Source organism: Canis aureus, chromosome 1 (genome assembly GCF_053574225.1).
Source record: "Canis aureus isolate CA01 chromosome 1, VMU_Caureus_v.1.0, whole genome shotgun sequence".
NCBI lineage: Eukaryota > Metazoa > Chordata > Mammalia > Carnivora > Canidae > Canis > Canis aureus.
In genome coordinates, this window is record NC_135611.1 from 92,689,954 (window position 1) to 92,714,273 (window position 24,320).

Genomic DNA, 24,320 nt, shown 5'->3' on the forward strand with positions numbered 1-24,320 from the left:
GTGATCTCATTTAGCCAAGCAGCTTCTTGCCCTTTCATTAGGGCCCTAATCTAAATTATAGTATAAAGACATAAGGCTCTGTACTTGTGACTGGCTCATGATAAAGGGCACTGGCTGGCCATGTGGCCTGATGAAGTCCTGGGACACAGAGGGTCTTTTTTAGACTTTATCAGCCTTAGAGCAAGCAATTTATTTTGAGCCAGAAAAATAAAATATAATCTTGGGCCATCTGGTTCTGTAACACTCTTTATTTGTTTAGAAAGGTCACTGTTGTCAAGTTATTGAATGTTATCTCTGGAATTGACAGGAAAAGTTTTTGAAAGCAGGCCAGGAATATTAAAGCACCGGATATTAAGGTGTAAAGTATTATTTAAAAAGCCTGGGCTTTAGTATTAATCAGACCACAGTTCAAATCCCAGCTCCACCACCCACCAGTCAAATGACCTTGGGCAAGTCATCAGCTTTCTTTCTTTCTTTTATTTATTTATTTATTTATGATAGTCACACACACAGAGAGAGAGAGAGAGAGGCAGAGACATAGGCAGAGGGAGAAGCAGGCTCCATGCACCGGGAGCCCGATGTGGGATTCGATCCCGGGTCTCCAGGATCGCGCCCTGAGCCAAAGGCAGGCGCTAAACCACTGCGCCACCCAGGGATCCCGTCATCAGCTTTCTTAATCCACTTTTCCCATCTATAAATTCTAGATAATAACACTACAGAGGGATGTTATATAATGGCAGCATGACATAACATATCTATTATTACCTTGTAGTTACCATTCAAAATTTATTCAATAAAAAATAATAAAAATTTATTCAATAATTATTTTCTGTGTGATTTTTTGTTCTCATTTTTCTTTGGGTTTGTATGAAACTAAAATTTTCATTACTTTTATAAATGCTTCTCTAGACAGCAAAGTGGAATTTAAATAGACTCAATTTATGCTACGCATATCAAATATGTGGATTTAGTGCCTAATCCTAACAAAGACTTCACTCTATCTTAACCGTGGAAGCAACATTCATTACTTCTTAAAATCAAGTTTATAGCTGCTACTACCTTCTCAGTGGAACTACTGGACTGCTGTGTCACTGCACAACGAATGCTAACCAATATCAAATCCATATCTGAACATCTTCCGTGGGGCTGCCAGCACTGAGCTTTACTGGAACTGGCCACCTGGTAGAGTATCCTGATGTGGTTACACAATAGTTATTCTCTTTGCATTAGGTACTTTACTATTAACATACTTCATAGCCATACTATGACCCAACTACTGCTGTAACAAGATGATCCATAGTTGATTTAGACAGACTATTTAGGCTTGGCTCCTTTCTGAGATTAGCAAATAATTAAAGCATACATTTTAAAAAAGCAACTCAATCAAAATTCCATCCAGCATGTTGCCAAAGAGCAATGTTTTCAATTCACCAGACCCAATTCCAGATTGGTTTATATAATCCCTGAAGTATCTCCATGGTGAGCAAATACTTCCCTTGCACTTTGGTACAAATGGCCATCATGATGCGTTGAATGGAATCATTCCCACATATGACTGGCTTCCCCAAAATTAAAATATGCACTCTAAGCTGGATGAAAAGCTATAGTATCAGGCTAGGAAAGAACATATCCATCTGTTTGCTCCTCGGGTATTAGCTGCTATGCAGTTTCCCATTTGGTTGTCAACAATAGCAGGCACACATCTTCATGATGAACCACTGAGTGCGTTCTCTCGTTTCTCCATAATATTGACCTAAAACATGTGGGAGTTTTCAAAAGCAAATTTCAAGCCCCAAGGTCTAGCAAAGAAGACTTGTTACAAACCAATAAAAGTCTAAAACATGCACATGGAGTAAAGGGTAAAAGTAAAAGATAAACAAATCAGAGAAATCTATAAGCCTACATAGAAAAATATTATATGAGAAGCTCTCTTGATCAATTTTCCTTTTCCCAACCTGCTACAGGAAACCACACTCTCCCCTTCCTCCCCAGCCACAATGACAGATGCCCAGGGTATGCTGAAAACTCACAGCCTACAGACTATGCTGTGGAGTGCCCTTCATAGTTTGGTTCCCAGGAGTGAGTCGTATGTACTTCCAACACCAGTAGTTCTTGTTCCGAAACCTGATTAGGGGAGTTTTATTGTTAGTGTAATTAGCTAATCTAATTAAATATTAAATCAGCCACAAAAGTAAAAATAAACAGTATTCTATCTTCAAAAACGAAATCAAAAGCTTAGGAAAGATTTAAAGGCAAGTCACTACAAACATTGCTGTTAAAATGTGTAAAAGAAATAGAGAAGGGCAGCCCCGGTGGCACAGCGGTTTAGCGCCGCCTGCAGCCCGGGGCATGATCCTGGAGACCCTGGATCGAGTCCCACATCGGGCTCCCTGCATGGAGCCTGCTTCTCCCTCTGCCTGTGTCTCTGCCTCTCTCTCTCTCTGTGTCTCTCTCATGAGTGGATAAATAAAATCTTAAAAAAAAAAAAAAAGAAATAGAGAAATGAGGGAAATCTAAAATATAGAATGGTGGTTCTGAAACTTTAGTGTGGAGACCTTATGAAAACAGATTACTTAGCCTCACTCTCTTAGCCTCACTCCCACATATTCAGTGGGTATGGAGGGAAACCAAAGAATCTGCACCTGTGTGGGGCAGATGCTGCTGGGCTGGGAACCACACTGAGAATCACTGCTTTTCAATTGTCTAAATTTTAAATATGCATTAAAGAAACAATGTGCTAACTGGAAATGATCTGTTATGAATGTAGATTAATGAAAGACTTGTTCCAATCAGCAAACCAACACTACAAGAAAAGGCCTTGTTCCTAACTGAAGGGCAGTCCATTTACAAGTTTTAAGTTAAAATAGAATGTTAATGGATGTACACATCATTTTTTATGACCTATTGTTTTAAATGATATTGTGAATTAATGGACAAACTGTGAAAAGCAAACTCCTCAAAAGACTATCTGTCAGATATGGGCCACTTAGTTACCACTAGAGTACAAAAATGCTTTCACCTTCACTATAAGAGGGAAATGCTAACATGATAGCCTCCTTGGTTATGACTTCCTAAAAATACAAGCCCATAGTACTAATGAGTCCTTTGTGAAAATTAAAAGGAAACCTCATTTAGAAAGAAGTTGAGAGATCAGCAGGGGGTAGCTATGGAGCCCTACCATTCCTCTTCAATTGCAAATCCAGTAGGAAAACAGCAGACCTTTCTATTTCACTTTTTCGGCAGGAGGAAGGTTTCTTTCTGCCTTAGCAACAGTGGAGCCAATGAGACACACTCACAATCCAGCCAATAGAAGCCATTATCCCAAAGGCCTCTTCCTTCTATGAAAGAACTATCTTTCCTCTGTTCTCCAGACTTTCCAATGGTTTTGCCATAGCTTGTACTTCCCAGATTGCAATTCTCTGCTATTCCCAAATAAACCCATGATGATTTTATTTTTAAGGTGAACATTTTTAAGATAAAAGGTTAAGTATCACTATCTAATTTGCAGAGGAGATTTCTGACTCAGAGAGGATAAGAAACATATACAAAGGTGTAATTCAGCCAGGTGGCAGCATCAAGATTTATGTGTATTATCCTCAATCTTACAACACCTCAGTATAGTCTTTGGAAGCATCAAAGGCAGGTTAGAAACAACACTGAATCCTAATCAATCTAAACATCTGTAAAATATAAAACACTCAAACTTAACACAGCTGTTGGGATGCCTGGGTGGCTCAGTGGTTGAGCGTCTACCTTTGGCTCAGGGTGTGATCCCGGGATTTGGGATTGAGTCCCACATCAGGCTCCTTTCAGGGAGCCTGCTTCTCCCTCTACCTGTGTCTCTGCCTCTCTCTGTGTCTCTCATGAATAAATCAATAAAATCTTTAAAAAGAAAAAAGAGGGATCCCTGGGTGGCTCAGCGGTTTCATGCCTGCCTTTGGCCCAGGGCACGATCCTGGAGTCCCGGGATCGAGTCCCGCATCGGGCTCCCGGCATGGAGCCTGCTTATCCCTCTGCCTCTCTCTCTCTGTCTAATATAAGTAAATAAAAATAAATCTTTAAAAAAATAAAAAGAAAAAGAAGAAAGAAAAACTTACACAGCTGTGAGGACTAGATGGATTATAATAAGCATTATATCTGTTTCCTTGAACATCATCACAGACACCATCTATAATCTGTACTTCCTATTAAATGTCTAAGCAGGATCATCAAATATAGGGCACTGGAAGGTAGCTGGTCTACCAGCACTGAATCAAAGCTTTTGGTAATACAACCCCACTTAGGCAAGAAATCTGTGGAGAATGGATGACAGATTCACAAGCAGATGCAACAGGGCAAGTGAAATTGAGACAACCAATGTTCAGAGTCAGAAAAGCACATTAGTTACACATTGAAGTAATGCATCTACAGATGTAACATTTATGGACTTCTTGAGAATAAGAGCAGAGCCTGTCCAGGGACAATAATCCCTAAACTTGCCTTTAAAGCAAGTTTATCATTTTAGAAACTAGAGGTAAAGAAAAAAAAAAAAAAAAGCAACTTCACTGTGTCTTATAAGGTGGCAATATGTTCATGTGATATCACATGAATTCCAGAAGAGGACTAGCAGTAAAAACCTAGGAATGATAAGAATGGCCACTGTTGGAAGGAAGGAAGGAAGGAAGGAAGGAAGGAAGGAAGGAAGGAAGGAAGGAAGGAAAGGAGGGAGGGAGAGAAGGAAGAAGAAAGGAAAGGAAAGGAAAGGAAAGGAAAGGAAAGGAAAGGAAAGGAAAGGAAAGGAAAGGAAAGGAAAGGAAAGGAAAGGAAAGGAAAGGAAAGGAAAGGACAAAAATACACAAACAAAATAACAAGTGTTGGCTAGGATGTGGAGAAATTGAAATGCCTGTATCCTATTTGTAGGAAGTGTAAAATGATGTAGCTATTATGAAAAAACAGTATGGACATTCCTCACAAAAATTAAAAATAGACTTAGCATATATACAATCAAGCAATTATACTTCTGGATCCAGATCCAAGGATGTTGAAAACAAGATCTCAAAGAGATACTTGCACCCTTATGTTCACTGCAGCATTAGCCACAATAGCCAAGAGGTGGAAGCAACCTAAATATCCATCAATGGATGAATGCATAAAGAAATGTGGTATACATATACAAGGGAACATTATTCAGTCTTAAAAAAGAAAGAAATCCCATCAAATGCTAAAACATGGATAAACCCTGAGTATCCTAAGTAAAAAAAGACAGTCACAAAAACACAAATACTGCATCATTTCACATATATAAGACACCTAAAGTTGTCAAACTCAAAGAAACAAAGTAGACTGGTGGTATCAGAAGCTGAGGGGAAGAGAAAAAAGGGGGAGTTATTCTTCAATGGGTATAGAGTTTCAGTTTTCCAAGATGAAAAATTCTAGAGATCGGTTGTACAACAATGTGCATATAGTTAACACTATTGACCTGCACGCTTAAAAATGGTTAATATGCTTTTTAAAAACTCGGAATAAAAATGTCTCAGAAAGGTACTACAAAAAAAAATAACAGAAATGTTCAACATAACTTGCTTAAGAAAACCAAAGAGAAAAAAAAAAAAGAAAACCAAAGAGTCTCACAAGAGTAGATTCATTTTTAATCACTGTAATCTTTTAGTAGCACTAATTTCTTTAAGAGTCTAGGAATCTATGATTTAAATGTGTTATTTGTAATGGAAAGGAGGTATGCCACATTGGAATTACTTGGAGGTCTTTAAAAATATTACTTATTCTCACCCAGAGAGACGTTCCCAGTTGAGTGAGCCATCATTACAGATGCAACTGTGCTATATTTTTCAACTGTGCTGGGACTGAAAACAGATTGAGAATTTCATTTTTAAATGATTGTTTAAATCAGCAGTAAGAAAATTCAATTTCATCACTTTTCCTATAATAAGGAAATTACATGTATTGTTTGATATAATTAAACTGTCTTCATACCATAAAGCTAAACATCGGTTCTATTTTCTGAAGGCATATGTAATACATTATCATTGTGGCAGCTCTACACAGCAATGAACAATCCTTGTGATGAGATGGGTTCTCTACTGAGCAGTGCACCCATAGAGAACAAAATTAACAATATGCAGAAAATGCAAATAGAAAATACCTCTCAAGCCTTCTGAAATACTCTTCCCAGAACATTTCTCCATTCAACAGTGCTTTCCTATGTGCATTTATCTCCAGATGAATTTTTCCCAGCATCTACTCTGCTCTCCGGAGCCCTTTGCTCATCTTTTCATTTCCACATTTAGAGGAAGGAAGAGGACACAATTTTCCATACCCAAGCTTTCAGGAACAAAATAAAGGGGATCTCTCACTTCCATTTATTGCTGTTTCATCTCCAAGGAAACATCGCTGCAACCTCAGAACCAAGGGTTAATTGAATCACTTCACACTGTCTTCACTTTAGTGCATTTTCCTTGTACCATATTTTAAAAATCTATTGATAAGTATGTGGTAGTACCACAAAATCAAGCCCCATAGAAGGATCCATGAACCAATATGCTCTGTTGGTAACATTTCCTTAAAGATTCTACAAATATCTTATTTAACATTGAAGTTACATTATAACCTCCATTCTACAAGATTATATTAGAGCTCTGTAAATCTCTCTCCCAATTCCCACCTTCTTTTGTGTTAAACAAATTTCCTAGCATGCCTTTTGCATTCCCTTGTTCTTTTTTCCACTATCTTTTTTGAGTCATTTTCTTAGTGATTGCCCTGGAAATTATACACATGATTTTAACGTAAAACATTCTAATTTGGATTAACACTAACTTCATTTCAATAATAATTTAAAACTTTCCTCTAATATACTTCCATTTCTTTCCCTTTTTACTATTATTGTCAAACAAACTACCTCTTTATATATTATAAGCCCGTCAATAGGTTTGTTATTATTGCCTTCGGCAGTTGTCTTTCAAAACAGGAGAAAAAAAATATATAAAGACAAATGTATTTATGTGTCTCTTCATATGTATGTCTTTCATAATTACTATGCAGTTACCTTTGTCACTGCTGTTTACTTTATGTGGATTACAGTTCACTGTCCTTTTATTTCAACCCAAAGGGGAAACTCTCCTTACTATTTATTGTAGGGCAGTTCTGCTAGCACAACAAATTCTCCAGGTTTTTGTTTTGTTTGATTAGCTTTGTTGTTTTTTGTTGGTGGTGGTTGGTTGGCTTGGTTTAGTTAATGTCTCCATTTCTCCTGCCATCTTTGAAGGAGACGTTAGCCAGACACAGAATTCCTAATTGAGTCTTTTTTTCCTTTCGACACTTTGAAAATGTCTTCTAGCCTCCATGGTTTCCGGTAAGAAGTCAGTTATTCATCTTACTGAGGATCCCTTTTATGACAAGTTCCTTTTCTCTTGCTGCTTTCAAGATTTCTCTTTGTCTTTCACTTTTGTAAATGTAACTACGATGTGTCTAAGTGTGGATCACTTTGGGTTTGGAGAGTTTCTTTCATGTGCAGATTAATATTTTTCAGCAAGTTTGGAAAGTTTTTTGCCATTAATTCTTTATATATTCTTTCTGCCTCTTTCTTTTGTTTTTCTCCTTCTGGGCCTCCCATTATGCATACAGTGGTACTGTATGGTGACCCACAGGGTCTCCTGAAGATCTGTTCATTTTTATTGTCATTCTACTCCTCAAACTGGATAATCTCTATTGAGCTACCTTTAAGGTGACTAATTCTTTCTTCTGCTCATACCTGCTACTGATCCTCTAGTGAATTTTTCATTTCAGCTATCATACTTTTAAACTCCAGAATTTCCATATGGTTCTTCTTAAGTAATTTCTAGGTTTACTGATACTCTCTTTGGTAAGATACCATTCTCAGACTTTCCTCTAATTCTTCAGATATGGTTTCATTTAGTTCATTCAATATAGTTATAATAGCTGAAAGTATGTGTTTATGAAGTCCATATCTGGGTTCCCACAGGGACATTTTTCTAATGACTGGCTTTTGCTTTGGGTTTCTTTTTTCCTATGTATGACATTTTCCCATTTCTTACATGTATCTCAATTTTTTAAGTTAAAATCTGGTTATTTTAGATAATATATTGTAACAACTCTGGCACCAGAATCCTCACACTGCCAAGATTTTTGATCACTTGTTTTGTTATCGTTCTTCTGTTGGATGCTACTTGTATAGCAGTTTAATGAACTAATTCTGTGGACTCTCTTATTCCTTGCAATGTGTGGCAATGGAGCTTTCTGCTAGATTTTTTTAAGTTCTTGTTTTTATTTTTAAGCATGGCTTCCTACGTGTCACACCTATATCCATGTAATTTAGTGGTCAGCCAATGGTTAGTCAGAAGATTTTCTTAAATGTCTTGCCTGAATGTCTTCTACCCTTTGCCAAAGGTATCTTTGTGACAAGTCACACCTTCAGACCATAGGCAGCATATGAGACAGTCCTAGCTTCTCCTTCTGCTTCCTTCTGTAGAGCCTCAAGACCAGAGAGGATCCTCCACTCTTCCAGGTCTTTCCTAGAAATGTGCACACCCTTGAACATAGCACAGCCTTTTAGATATCCAGGAATATGATGGGATTTTTCAGAGTTCCCTATGGTTGGCTAATTCTCCAGGATTTCCTTTTGAATTTCTGGCCAGGCTCTGGTTTGCCTCAACTGAAATAAAAAGCCTCAAGCAGTGGAGATGCTGCCAACATTCGCTGTTGTTTCAGCAAAGCCCTGGGGGCTTTTTCTTCCCCCAACTGAGCAGAGCTCTGAGTCAAATCAAATAGCCAACCACTCTCTGAGAACAGTTCTCCCAGGGAGCCACAAGTTTGGACAAAATATTAACTGTGCTCTGGGGACAGTACTTTTAATGGGTCTCCAGAAGTGGTCAGATCTCTCTCAGTTGAGGGCAATGCTGCCAGCTTTTGCTATACCACCAAGCTGGAGAGGGAGGGAAGATGGAAGCATCCACAAGCTAAAATGTCACAGACCCCACTGTCTTCCAGGTTTCAGTTGTTTTTTTATTCTCTCAGACAGATGATTTTCAGTTCATTTGCTGACTTCGGTTAATTACCAGAATTCTGAAATAGTTGATTTTAATTTTTTTGCCCATGTTTTTTGCTGTTGTAGAGGAAGAGCAAGTGCTCTGAGGCCCTCACTCTGCTAATCTGGAAGTCCAATCAAGCTCTGCATTACTTTAAACCTATCTTTATGTAGTTTTTAAGACAAAAAAGCATTTTAACAAAAAAAAAAGTGTTTAAAAAATTGTTTAAGTAGACATCTTTAGATGATTGATTCTTTTATCTAACGGAAACTTATGGGGGAAAATGTATATTGCAATAAATAGGAAACAAACTGATGTTTGAGAGGGAAACATAAACTGCATAAGCAGCATCTCACTGTGTATTATCTCTCCAGTTAAGTGGTATGTGCAGGATGAAAAATAAAGGTGGCTGCTGGTCTTGGCCCCTCTCAGCCCCAAAAGGCCTCCGAGGTCTTTTCTGGAGAACAGGAACAAGTTCAAGGGAGGAAGAAAGGCTATTTACCCTTGTCTTGCTTGGCTGACTTAGGCCAAATCCAATTCAGTTCTAACAAGAATCAAAAGCACCAGAGAGAGTGGGAGAAGGACATGCAACAGCAAAGAGGACTCAGAGACCTGAACACAGGAAGCAACCTTATCTCCTGAAATTTCTCTAGGAATTCATCAAATAGAAAGCAGGTTTGCCTGAGAATCACCAAGTATCAGCTAGGCCCATGTCATTAAGTTAAAGGAAGTTATTTATCACTATTATCTCTAACACTGTCTGATACTGGCAAGCCAGGGAAAGCCCAACACCACCACAACAGGTCAAGAAAAGTAAACATCCTTTAGCAAAAACTTTTATTTTCAAGAACACTTTTTTTTTTCTTTTCTTTATGTAATCTCTGCACCCAACATGAGGCTCAAATTTGCAACCCCAAGATCAAGAGTCACAGACTCTACTAAGTCAGCAAGGTGCCCCTTCTTTTGTTTTTCTTATTGCTGTTTAACAAACCACCCCCAGGGATCCCTGGGTGGCGCAGCGGTTTGGCGCCTGCCTTTGGCCCAGGGCGCGATCCTGGAGACCCAGGATCGAATCCCACATCGGGCTCCCGGTGCATGGAGCCTGCTTCTCCCTCTGCCTATGTCTCTGCCTCTCTCTCTTTCTCTCTCTGTGACTATCATAAATAAATAAAAATTAAAAAAAAAAAAACCATCCCCAAAACCTACTGCTAAAAACAAAACAAACAAACAAAAAAAAAAAAAACACCATTTTACTTGCTTATAATTCTGCAATTTGGGTTGGGCTCAACAAGGCAGTTCTTCTGCTCATCTTGCCGGTGATCACTCATTCACAGCACTGCTTCCAGCTGGCAGAAGGGAACTGGGCTTCTCTCTCCATGTCATCTCCAGGCCTCTCTCTCTCCACGTAGCCTACCTTCCACATAGTCTCTCTAGGATAGTAACCAAATATCTAACATGATGGTTCAGGTGTCCCAAAAACCCAAATGCAAAAGCTACACAGCCTTCTGAAGGTTTATGTCCAGATCAGGAAAAGCTTCAATTCTGTCACATTCTTTTGGTTAAAGTAAGCTGCAGGTTCACTCCAAGTTGAAAGGAAGGGATTTTGCAAGTGTGCAAATATCCAGAGGTGAGGTTCACTGCAACCACCATCAATGCAATAGACATCTACAACACTAGGACCAACATCCAAAGGACTGGAATAGGAGCAACCACAAGAAACTATAAAATGGCTAAAGCTACATGAAGACAGGGCAGTTATAGTCAGGTTCGTTCTCTGTTCCTTACCACAATGAGAGTCAATCTGGGTTCACTGAGATTCTTAATAATGGGTAGAAAAAAAATATAAACCTAATTAATTACTTATAAGCCACATGACTTGGGACAACTCAATTATTCTCTCAAAGCCTCAGCTCCTCGATTATAAACTGAAAAATTACATGGTCCCTGCCCATCCTATCGTAAGACTATACAGAACAAGTAAGACAAAAAATGAGAAGAAACTTTGAAAACTAAAATGCTAATAAATATATTATTCATCTGACAGGATCCTAAGGGTAGCCAACCTAGCTAGGCTCCATTTTCTCTATTAATAAAGTTATAACAGTCATAGTTAATTACTCATATGTGAAATCACTACCACAGCAATGATAGTATACATCATAATGGGCTAAAAGTACATTACACTCTTTTACTATGAAGAATAATGAAACCAATACTATGATTTATTGTTGCCTAATTATATGTCAGGTCTTGCTAGGTAAACTGTAACTAACCCTTATAATAAGTCAACAAGGTAGGTATCATCCCTCTTTTACAAATAAATAAAGTGAGTCAAGAATTTTAGTACAAACATACCCATAGCTTCACAACTACTAAGTGGAAAAATCTATTATGAATGTTTAAAGTATAATAGGTATATGATAAATACTTGTCTAAATTAAAAACAAAGTCAGGGCTATCTGGCTTAAAATGAGTCTTTCAACTATCTCAAAGTATCTCCCTCTCATAATCTCTATTTTTATATACAGCTACTGAAAATGTAATCACAACAAACATATCTAAATTAACATAAGCAATCCATTGCCTTCCTCACCTGCAAAATGGTTTCCCATCTGAAAAGTACCTTCCTTTTTTTAAACATCTAATTTTTAAACATCTACTGAGATGTCATGCATTATAATAGTCATATCATAATGTGGGAGTACCAAATGGAAAAAAAAAAGTGACACATTTACATGCCAAAATGTCCCAAAAGCCCCCCAAAACAGCAAATGTTTTTAAATGGTAAAATATGGACAGTATGAATGACAAAAAAATTCATATCCTTATATTATGAACAAATCTTAAAATTTTAAAAAGGAAGAAAGGACAATGCTCAACAGGAAAATGGACTAACAATACAAATGGACAATCCACAGAAAAAAATGCAAATGACTAGTGAATATACTTTTAAAAAATATTGTCACGAATAATCAAAGGAACACAAATCCAAGTGAGGCATTCTTTTAAACTATAGGATTGGCAAAAATACAAAAAAAAATTACAATGATTATACTCAGTGTCAGACAACATGCAAAGAAACAAAACATTAAAACACTATTCTTGAGGTGCCTGAGTGGTTCAGTCCCTTAAGCATCTGACTCTTGATTTAAGCTCAGGTCATGATCACCATCATGAGATTGGCCCCCATCCCACTGCCACCCCCTGGTCAGGCTCAGCACTCAGCTCCCAGTCTGCTTAGGTCGCTCTCGCTCTCGCTCTCTTTCTTTCCCTCTCCCTTTGTCCCTCTCCTTCCCTGCTCACATGCATACTTGCACACATGCTCTCTCACACTCTCTCAAATAAATAAAACACTATTCTTAAAAACAAACAAAAAACACCCAGCACTATTCTTGAGAATATAAAATGCCATGAGCTTTCTAGAAAGCAGTCTGCTAGTTAAAAAAAAAAAAAAAAAAAAAAAGATATACCCAGCCTTCTCCTCAGTAATTCTATTCCTAACAACTCATATATAAAGGAAATTGAATGTTGCACAAAGATGTATACACAATAACTGTAACACCAAACTATAGAATGCCACTTAAATATTAGCTACATAATTGTTTAAATAAATACTTTCATGGTACTAATATGTTATTTGCCATGAAAAAACAATGTCAGTATGAGTGTCAAAGCTAAAAATAAAAAAATTAAAAAAAACAAATTGTATAACCCAGTTTTTAAGAGAAGTGCACATATTTTTGTGTTTGAAGGGGAGAGAGAGTACATATGTGTGAGCAGAAGTACCCCCCAGATTGCCAGAGTGAGCACCAACCAAAGCACTCACTAAGAGACAAATCCTGAGAAGAGCGGACAGTATTCTTGTGAGCAGATGTGATGTCATCTTGAACAGAATGGTGATTTTTTTTTTTACTTTCCTCTGTACCTTTCTGTATTTTTTTAATGTTTTACATTAAGCATGTACAATTTTTGTCATCATTAACACAACAATTTTCATTTAAAATAATCTCAACTATCATAAGCATGAGGTTCTATTAACTTCCAAATACTATTATCTTTACTATAAAATACTGATTAAAAAGCAGTTGATATGGATACTGAATAAAAATTTACATTTCTTCCTCCTTCAAATGACAAATCAAAAATCATAAATTCTTCATAGGACTGTTTCCACTCATAAATTATTATTGCAATCTCTTTTTTAAATGTCACTTAAAAAAGAAAGTGAAGCAGGAATGTTTAAACATGACACAATACACCTAACACAAGCATGCTATAGTACACATCTGAGAAATAACTTGCATATGCAAAGTCCTGGCTTGATTTGATTCTACAAAGAAATCCAGCATCACATGGTATGTTAACTTGGTTGCTTATTAACTTATGTTCTTTATTTACACAGTATAATGAGAATTCTCAATTAGCCATGGGTAAGATTATCCACAACTAATCTTGCTTTTCAGTCTGGCCATTGTGCCGAAGTGTCAGCAGTTTAGTGATTTGCTTTATAGATCTCTCAATTCTGTTTACTTTGCATGAAGCCAGCATTCTAGAAAAAAACAAATGCTTAAAATCAACTATTCAATAAGTTGGATAGGAGATGGGTAAGTAGGCAGCTGGTATCCTCAGGGCTAAGAGTCCAAATGCCATCCAGATACACCTCTACCCTGTGCTCCACCTGTGATCTTTGGAAACCTTTGGGGCCATCTTGGTTGTCACAATGATCAGGGATGGCCATTTTGGCCCACAGACACTAACACATGCTGTAACACAGAGTACCCCACCAAGAACTGCCCCATCTACATGGACAATATTGTCCTCATGAGGGACCATGATCTTCTCATTCAATGTTCTATTTCTAGCCTACTACACAGAAGGCACTAAATAATTATGTGCTGAGTGCAGTCAAAACAAGCCATTTCCAGCACTGAGTGAGATACAAATAATGTAAAATAATGAGCAGTGACAAGGGAGGAACCAGTTTCCCACCTTGACCACAGACCTTCTTTGCAGCTGTGCTCCACTATACTTAGGGAAATTCTATGAAGAGACATATCTATACCCAAAATATGTAGAAAAGCATACCAGTCCACACCCAAATACAAATCATAAGAGGATTATCTTCCATCACAGACATCCAGATATAAGTCTTCCTCTGTTGGCAAAGATGTGCAATTGTGTCAACTCAAGACAGATGTACTGGCGCCAACTAAGCTCAATCTTGCCTTGGCAAGTGAGCAGTAAAACAGCACATGGTTTAAGAGTAAGGCTGTTACATTTAAATTTGGCTCTACCATGCATTACCTGAGTAATTTCCTTAACATCTTAACATACCATCCAAACCTTGGCAATTTACTTACTACATTCTAAATGCTCATCTACAAAATGGTACAATGAAACAGAACTCCCTATCCTAAGACCCTGGGCCAGATATGTTACATGACTCAAAAAAATGTTTTTGTAATTTTGGCAAGTAATACCACATATATGTAACACCCCAGGTGTACCTGGGGGAGCAACACACAATCATACACATTAACATTTCTGTAGCTAAATGGATGATTGGTCAATTTGTGGGATAAACAAAGACTCAAGTAGCCTTATATCATCCCGTTCAGATTCTACAGCTAAATTAGCTTTGCTACAAACTGGCAAACTGGCGATTTTCAGACCCTTCTGAAATCCAGACATATGTAAGGGATCATGGATCTGTAGTACCTACTTCCTGTGAAGAGATAATGTGATAGTGAAGTTCTTGTAAGTAGAAGGTACTTACCCCAGTGCCTGACACATAGGTAGCACTTAACATTGGTGACTGTTACAAAACGCTAACTAGTTATTCTATGAGATAAAAGATCCTGCAAGCTAGCTAAGGGATTTAGCTGACTTGTGTTAGCTAGGGGTGGGAGGAGGTAGGATAGGGGTAAGCCCAGGTCAGAAGGGAATTTAAGACAATTACACTAATTAAAATAAAACAAAATGACAGTATACTGCCCACAAATTGCAAGAAAATAATGCATCTGTCACACTGAACTCTTAAGTAAACATTTACTTCCTTTCTATAATAGGGAGTTTCTCTAGGAGTTAAGATCTAAAGATGCTTAATTTCTGCTTCACAGGCAGTTTCCTACTCATAACTGAACAGTTTTCTTCCTGAAAATGGGGCTGATATTGAAGATTTCGCTCCAGGTAGGATCAAAACTGGTTTCTCCTTAATGTAAAAAACAAAAACAGTGAAATTCTTGCTGAGCATAGAAGGACTATAGCAAAATTTGAGAAGTTAAATAGTAAATGGAAAAAGTATATTGAATGAACCCTATCCCCAAAATGACCAAAGTTCAATTTACCTCTTTATCCTCTCTGTTATATTGGTTTTCCTGACTCAAACTCCTAGAAAAACTATAAGACTTAACAGGGAGAATGAAGAGAACTATCACTTGTTAAGCTCTGCTCAGGACCAAGTACTGGATTGTATACTTTGCATGTATCTCTAATTTATTTTCACAATCTACAAGGCAACAGTTATTCTCCTCCTATTAATAAGAACACTGAATTGCTACGTGAGTGAACCATGATTCAAACTCAGGTCTGACTCCCTCAAAACCCATGGGCTATGTGCACTAGACCACCTGCCAGAGGATACGGCACCTTTCTCACATTCTTAATTGTTGCCTTCCTTTGTATTTTTTATCAATTATCTTTTAAGGGCACATAATAATATGGGATTTATATTACCTCTCATAGTATGGGCATTTTAGTTGTTCCTATGATCCCAAACTGAACATGTACTTAGAATTTTATCTTCATTTGTCTCTGAAAAAATAAGGGGATTTCCATAAATTACATGCATCATCTTTAGTTTATGAGCATATTTATATACATATTGCATTGTTTCTTCTCAGCAGCACAATTAAAATCAAAGAATTTTCCGGTTGGTAAAGATTTTAAGGCTAAAATATATATTTGGTTGAATAACCATTCTGGCCATAAGCATTTTTATGGGGTATGACCTCCAAATGTCCCTCTACTGCCACTTCAGAATTTAATGACCTTTTAGGGAGTGTCTTCTTCATGACAAATTAAAATCATCTCTTCTATAACCTAAGCTCATTCTACTTAGGTCTGACTTTCAAGGCCGTAACTTCAGGCTCTATTATACCTGTCATTTAGATGCTTTATTATTTTCAGCTGAAAGTTTGTAACCAAAGAAAATAAAGTACAAAGAAGTTCGAAAACAGATTTTAAGGTCTTTCTCCTCCTTCTTTCCGTAAACTAAACAAGTAACTTCCAAGACTTGAATCTTTCCTCACTCCTGTCAATGCCCTTTCTGCTGCCCTTTCCAATACCTCTCCAGTTGTTCTCTTGTCCATAATGAGCTATGGAGAAAATAATGGAACATTATTAGTTTAAAGTGTTTAGTTTAGCACTCTAAGAGTTCAATGACCTAAGTTTAAAAAAATAGAATACTCCAGAGTCACGCTCATTTTTCAAACCACAAAACTGTTAACACATACTCAATTTGTAGAATGCTATGATTTGAGTCTAAACATTACTCTCTTCTTGAATTTGTTATTAACTTTTAACCATTACTAAATTTCATAACATTTCAGTTGGACCACTGAAGGGATTTCTCTTCTATTTGCACATAAGTTAATTTCATAGATTCTCACAATACAATAAGGCTTAAATGCATACTTCAGTAAGGTAAAAACATACTTTGGAATCTATTATCATTGAAGGCTCTAGAATTCTATATGGCGAAGGAACCATACTTTGACACTTTTGACACTATTAACATTACTACCATTATAAATGCTAATCCATCCTAGAATTTTCAAGGCTTTACACAAAGGCTTACAGAAATCACTTTTAAGAACCAATGTACTTAACTACCAGACTTGGGATTATGAAGTACATTCAGTATTTTAAATTGTATAAAAAATGATAATGCTTATTACTGTCACTTTGTGGCCAAGACAAAACATATTTAATATGGACAGTTCATATTTTAGTCTTTATAAAATTTTATATTGTTAAAACTATACTATTTTAGAAGCAATCATCATTGGCCCTGGTAAAAAGTGTATCCTATGTACTGTGTTAATTCAGTAAATGCTGGTAGAAGAGGAACAGAAGTCAAGGAAAATGCCTAGGGTCTAATTCCTGTTTCTACACTCACAATGCCAATAGGAAAACAAGTATATGACCTTGATCATGGCTTCTAGCAGAATGTAAGAACAAAACAAGAGGTATAATTTGCTGCTCTAATTTATAGTCCGTGCACAAAAGGAAGCAGTATAGAGCAGTGGCTCTGAAGCCCTGTCTTCAAATGAACCTGATCTTCCAGCCACCAACATCCCCAAGGGTGGCTCCTGAAAACTTTTGATCGGAAAATATAATTTGAAAATTACTAATACAGTGGATAAGAATCCTAGAGGAAGAGTCACAAGATCTGAGTTCACATGCTAGATCATCCATCTACCAAGCTCTGAGCTTCAAAGGTGTTTCTTAACCTCTCTCAGTCCTCGTTGCCCTATGCAAAACATGGAGAAACCCCTACTCCCTACGACAACTGACCAGCTGAGAAAGGCTAAATAAAATGCTAAACACACAAACCAAGTTTGTAAGGTGTGATCTACTATGTAAATGTGAAGTATATTATAATCACTGTCTTATAATCTATGTTATATGTAAAAACAATTATTTTTCCTTCCTACTACACCCCATTCCCAAGGCAACTTCCTTGTTTCACATAAAATAAAGACGTTCAGGTCTACCAAAGTGAAAGGAGGTCCAAAAATTGGATTAAAAGGAAAAAAACTGGGAAGAACAGACTCACATAGAATTGTTCTCCACTGCTTCTCAGGATAACTCAAGGTAAATTCATCTCCCACTACTTTCCAAGGGAAGGACTCCACTGACACACCTATTAGTTATTTTAAATGTCCTCTAAGCTGTTTTAATAAACCTTATTTGTAAGCACTTTTAGTACAAGTATACTTTGGAAAACTCTTTTCTCCAGGCCCATACTAGTTTTCACAATTATTAGGTATGATATTAATGACCATATCAGATGTCCACAATCATGAAAACTGAATAGTAAGGAAAAATATCAAATTCAGTTATTTAATACAAATAACTCAAATAGCTTGAGATTTATGATAAAGTTGTAAAGACTTCTCTAAAGATACTATTTGAGAAAGTAGGTACTCTTTAAATACACTAACTGTGGCAGAGCTTATAATAGCTCTTGAATTGTAACTCCTACACACAAATGTACAATTTTTTGTTATATCATTTTATGAAGGCCTTAAGACAGAAAACTATCCAATTTATTTTTCTTGCAACCTTATATCCATAAAAAAAATTGGAAAATGTATAGGAGAATTTCTGATGCACCCTGTAGAAAGCTTTTTAAAACCACAGGATTGAGAAGAAGGATACAGCTCCAGCTTACTTCTCTTGAATCCTGGTTCTCTTAACCAGTAGATTGTGTGATTATCTTCCCACAGAAGCTAAAGATTGAAGAAATATTAAAATAGCAATGTTTTATCATATTGAATGCGCTGGCAATTGCATTTCAACTAAGTGGAAATTTAAGGAAGTAATTTGGGTGCAAACATAATCTCAAAGACCAATGATGACAAATGGCTTACATGTACATACTCAGACTCCATGCTATCCCTCTGATGTCCGTCCCCACCACTCACCTGACCCCTACCCCTGCTCTTTTCACCTTTCTGAATGCCAATGGAAGGCCTCTCTTTAAAGTACTGTTGTAGCAGAAGCGGAAGTTCGCATACCAACCCCTGCACCTTCCTACATAACCAACCCATTATTGAGTAGAAGAATTATGACATCAGCAGCATGTTAGCCATGTTAGCCCACATCTACTGACCCACATGCCACCATGTCACAGGCTGTGTTTCATAATAGCTGTTATATTTTACCATCTTTAATTTGAATTTGCTTTGATACAGGCTTGATATTTGTTAATCTATGAAACAACTATGGAAATGCATGTGGCATTTAGTTGCACTTCAGTTGACTGCCATTTAAGAATGCAAAAACCAAAAAAAAAAAAAAAAAAGAATGCAAAAACCCAGACGCCATACAGGGTGACACATGGGTAACAAAAGAGTGGGAAAAAAACGAACAGTCTCATATTTGTGCTCTCAGTAAACCACCCTGAGCAGCACCTAGAATTTCATATTGCCAGAGCTTCGATGTCCTTCCTTACCATTTCCCAATAAACTGTGTGTGTTATCGTACATTTCTAATACAACATGCCTTTAATCCCACTTGGGGCAGGCTGAGGAGGTAGGAAAGTGAGAGGGGTTCTTTTGTGCCTTCCATAGCCCCACAGAAAGCTAAGCTATACAAAGCATTTAAAAATAACTGCAACCAGGGCACTCAGGTGACTCGGTGGGCACAGTGTGGGACTCGGAGTCATGAGTTCAATCAAGCCCCACATCGGGGAAAGAGTGAGCTAACTAACTAACTAACTAACAAACAAACAAACAAACAAACAAGTAAGTAAGTAAGTAAATAAATAAATAAATAAATAAATAAATAAATAAATAAATAAATAAAGTAAAAAATAACCAGGTAACAATGTGAAGGAACAGTTTTGTCTTAAACATATACAAGCAATGAAAGAAAATAAAGTTCCTCACCACATTAACTATAGCCAGCCACCAAGAGAGAAAAATAACCTATCCTAAAATCTTATATAGAAAAACAGCTCTTGAAAAGGTTGGGACATGAGACCCCATATTAGATACATTACAATACTCTGCTTTGTATACCTATAGTTCATAATTTATAGGCAACGTGTGATCAATTACCTCATATTCTTTCCATGAGCCAAACTCAATGTATTCTCTATCATAAAATGCCAGAATGATCAAGGGGCCTAAAATATTAAAAGCAAAGAGAATTAGATTAACATTAAAAATAAATTCTTTGCTATCTACAAGTCATGTAATTACTTCAAATTACTGAGTCTGTGGATAAATAGTAATTGCCATATAACTGAATTATTTTTGAAGTATTTCTTTGCATGGCTATAATCTATGTTTTTCAGTTCCCTATTTAGCCAAAAAAGAAATTGTTTTGACTTGACAGGCAAGGAGAGAGAACTTTTATTTTTCTAAGAATAAACACATTATTCTAATAATCAGGAAAAATATAAGTGAGGGAGAAAAAATGGAGAGGAGGACTCTTTGAAACAATCTGTACTTCTAAATTGTGAGGCAAAGAGACCAAACAGATTGAGAATCAGCTTGCTAACTTATTGTAGGAAGAAAGCAAAAGTAAGAATGGATTAGCAGCTAACATACCTCTGTTCATTCCTTCAAAATAATTAACATTTAAAAAAAAACAAGCAAAAAAAATGGATAAACAGGTCACAAAGCTGAAGAGATTAAGAAACACATGATTATTCAGTTTATGAAAATTTTTTAAAATCTTTAGCTCAGGAGAGAACAGGCAAGAAAACTTTTAAACTAATGATTTGCTAATAAAGTAACTTTAGGGTAACACTGAAATACAAACATGTACTTAAGTGTATTTGCTTATTATATATGTTCATACCTTTTTTGCTCTAAATTTGACCCATGGTATCAGAGATCAATTTAGTAAAGAGTATATCTGATCACGTAGTCAACCATAAACAACATCATAGCTGCCTGGCATGATCTAGTTTTGTTTGTTTTCTTTTTTTCTTTAAGGGTAAAGATGACATTAAGTGACAGTTGCCATAAATTTTTATGTTGGTCCATTAAACCTAGAAAACTAACACAGAAAACAGGCACAGCTGAGTCTATATGAACAGGCAACAGTCTAAATACACATATTTAGGGTTACTTGAACAAGACAAGGATCACGAAAATAATCACAGGTGTTTGCTGTGTATTTAGTCGATTATGAGTCAGATACAGCAAAAGTGCAATAATCTACACTAATTAACACACCAGAGTTCTCAAAAAGAACTTGGCAATTTTAACCCTATTATCAGCTATTCCTGTTACTTTATTGTCATTATGAAATACAGGATATTTTCTCAGATGACGTATTACACACAGATATTATAAACTAAGTGACTAAACATAACAACTTTGAACACAAGGAGACTGAGTTCTATGTACGTACAATTAGATGTTTCTACAATAACTCTACTGGCTCCTTTAATTTTTTTTCTTCTCCAATGACCCTCCCTGATACCTAACTTGTTAAGTAAGTATCAAGTTAGAAAATTCAAGCTCATCTACAGTCATCTGTGTCCTCTACTCCTCTTCAAACAGGTGGCAAGCAGAATGTCCTCTTTGAACACCTTTCACCCCCTCATCTGATAGGAACATAAGTGCTCAGGATCTTTTCCTTTCTCAAATAATCACAAGTTCTTCAGCCATCATCACAGTTCACTGATGATGCAAATTTGTGTTTGCCACTGAGCACTTTTAAACTTAAAATCCAATTTGTTTCTTTTTTTAAGATTTTATTTATTTATTATTTCTTTATCTGAGAGAGAGAGAGAGCAACAGAGAGCATGAGCAGGTGCAGGTGAGGAGAGGCAGAGCCGGGAGCCCAAAGTGGGGCTCAATTCCAGGACCCTGGGATCATGACCTGAGCTAAAGACAGACACTTAACTGAGTCACCCAGGCGCCCCCTCCAATTTGTTTCTTAAAGCCTGTTCTCATATGTTATTCCATTATTCATTTTTTAAAAGACTTATTTATTTATTTATTCATGATAGACAGGGGGGGGCAGAGACACAGGAGGAGGGAGAAGCAGGCTCCATGCCGGGAACCCGACACGGGACTCGATCCCGGGACTCCAGGATCGTGCCCTGGGCCAAAGGCAGGCGCCAAAACGCTGAGCCACCCAGGGATTCCCCCCATTATTCATTTTAAAAAGAACTGCAGCTATGCTAGGTCCCACCCATACAAATATTAGATGCACATGGTCCTGACACATAAGTAGCTCACCCACTACTATGCCAATCACAGCAAGATGCTTCCTCCCTCAAAGCTCTAACACTGGCCCCACAAGAACTTATCTTCCTTATTTCTTTCTATATTCTATGTCTTACTTCTCACACAGCTATTCAAATAACTTCATCTTGCCCTTCAACATTTATTGAGTCGTTACCACGCAACCTGGTGACATGCTAGAAGCTGATAAGGTTCTGCAGGATACAATGGTCAGCCAGTTACTTTGCACCCAGGCCCCATCTCATCTGCTCCTACTTACTGTCCTTTATACCTTTCCTGCAACCCAGTAATCTCACCTTTCTTACTCTCATTTTCTCATGCCCCACAACTAATTAGTAAACACATCCTGCTGATCTATCATTCATGTCAGATAATCCAGTCCAGCACTACCCTAAGATTCAGGCTAAGGGGGCCAGTGCCCTGGCTTTGCACTTTTACCTCTGGCCAGATACTTCCGCATAACATGAGAAATCTGCTCGGCCCAGGGCCATCCTCTCTGCCTCCTCTGGACTCTACCTAGGCAAATTACTAGGACTTGAATTCCCTTGCAGAGCTCTAGACAATCAACCCCATGACAGATGGAGATGCAGGCATACCCACCTCCAGGCCCAAGAGGTGATCAAGAAATAGCTTGCAAGGAGGACATGCTACCACAAGGAGCCTAAGAGATAGGGGAAAGGAGGCAGACTACAGGACAAGACAAAGTGACAGAAGACCAGTTCTCCCTTTGCCACTAAGTTCTAGAACAGAGCTCCTAAAAAATCTGAGAATTCCAAATGGTCATCCATCTCCTTATAAAGTTGTATTGGTCAAATTAGGAGGTAAGAGCATATTTTACTTAATATAGCCGATCTGCAACATTGAAGTATGTTCTAACAAGTGAGCTTCCATTTTATTCTTACACCCGTGTTAGGAATGGGACAGGTTTCCACAACCTATTTCCACTGAAAAGTCCCCATCTCCAATCTTCATTATAACCTATCAAACATCGATCCTTATAACAGTAGTGCAGAAGTAGTAGTAGTAAAAGGATCATGAATAGTATCTCTCACTGAAGAGCCTAGCATAGTAGGGGCATCTAATCTATAACAAACTCTTTCATACCTACAATCAACCCCCTATCCCACCCCGGCTAGTTATCTAGATCTTAATGAATTGAAAGTAACAGGGTGGCAGAAGAAGGATTCTAACCAAGGTCTTTCTGAATTAAAAGCCCATTTTCTTCATTCTGTACTTCCTTTTAGATGGTTATGAGATGTTTACCTGGCTTCAGACCCACTCCCTGCTCGTCTACACAGATCTGCCAGATTCATTTCCCTAAAGCACCATTTTTACCTTCACAGTGATCTACTTTAAAAATAAACACTGTCCAGTTATACTCTGTCCAATTAAGTTCTAAATTCTTAGCCTGATTTTCCTTTCCACTCCATCTGCTTCATTATTTCCCTAGAAACTCTTCACACCAAAATCATACCTGCCTCTACCTCTAGCACATGCTTGACTCCTTTCTCACAGCCAATACACCCAGGCAACCTTCAAGATCCATCTCATGTCTTCCCTCCTTCCTGAAGACTTCTCTAAAATTACTCCAGACCAGTTTCTGTGAATCCCCATTTTTGTGAACCACCAAAGTACTGACGGTCTTTATTAAAAAGTAACTAAACCGTGTGCTAAGCACAGTGGGGATGAGAAGGGAGGAACCACAAAGGATAAGACATATCTTTTGGCTTCAAATCCCTTCATAGAGTTAATCTTGTTGGAAAGCAGCATAGGAGAGGCTGGTAAAGTGCCTCTAAAGAACCCACAGCACCTGGCTGAAAACCTGCTTCGATCGTATATTAGCATGGGTTTTGGTGCTAAGTTTGCATAGTAATTACCAGCAGCTCTTTTATGATAAGCAGAATTTTTGACCCTGGAACTCACTTAGATCTTAAATCTTTTGAGAACCCCAAAGAACTTTGGTTTCTGTGTATCATATCTACTTGGGCACGGGTAAATGTTTGTCAGTTCTCCTTCCACACACACCCCTTAAAAAAAGCCAGATTTATAGTTTCTGCTCATTTCCATAGTGTAAATACACCCAACATGGCTAGTCTCAAGCTAACAATGTGACATCTGAATGTGGTGTTAAGAGATGAGCAACGTTGACTCCCTCTCGAGCTGGTAATAATAAGCTTCAGTCACTAATTATCTACTCAGTCATCATACTAGAAAATAAAATAGGGAAAGGTAGTAACTATTAATTTAAAAATTATGATAAAACCATTATATCCTAACAAACTTATTT

General features: G+C 37.4%; 1 protein-coding gene across 37 annotated transcripts in view; it reads right to left on the minus strand.

Moving 5' to 3' along the window:
• Positions 1 to 24,320, minus strand: part of RFX3 (regulatory factor X3) — a 287,131-nt gene that overhangs the window by 235,044 nt on the left and 27,767 nt on the right. For 7 of the 37 annotated variants that reach the window (XM_077908657.1, XM_077908466.1, XM_077908465.1 and 4 more), the window contains 3 exons: positions 19,886 to 19,953; positions 18,496 to 18,553; positions 16,385 to 16,414 (listed from right to left, as the gene is read on the minus strand). The exons of 4 other annotated variants lie outside the window; for them this stretch is intronic. Coding sequence is in view for 12 of the 33 variants with exons in the window: in XM_077908468.1 (XP_077764594.1) it covers positions 15,774 to 15,780 (7 nt within the window). In the remaining 21 variants the exon portion in view is untranslated. 26 more of the 37 variants (XM_077908467.1, XM_077908516.1, XM_077908477.1 and 23 more) reach the window with 22 other exon arrangements.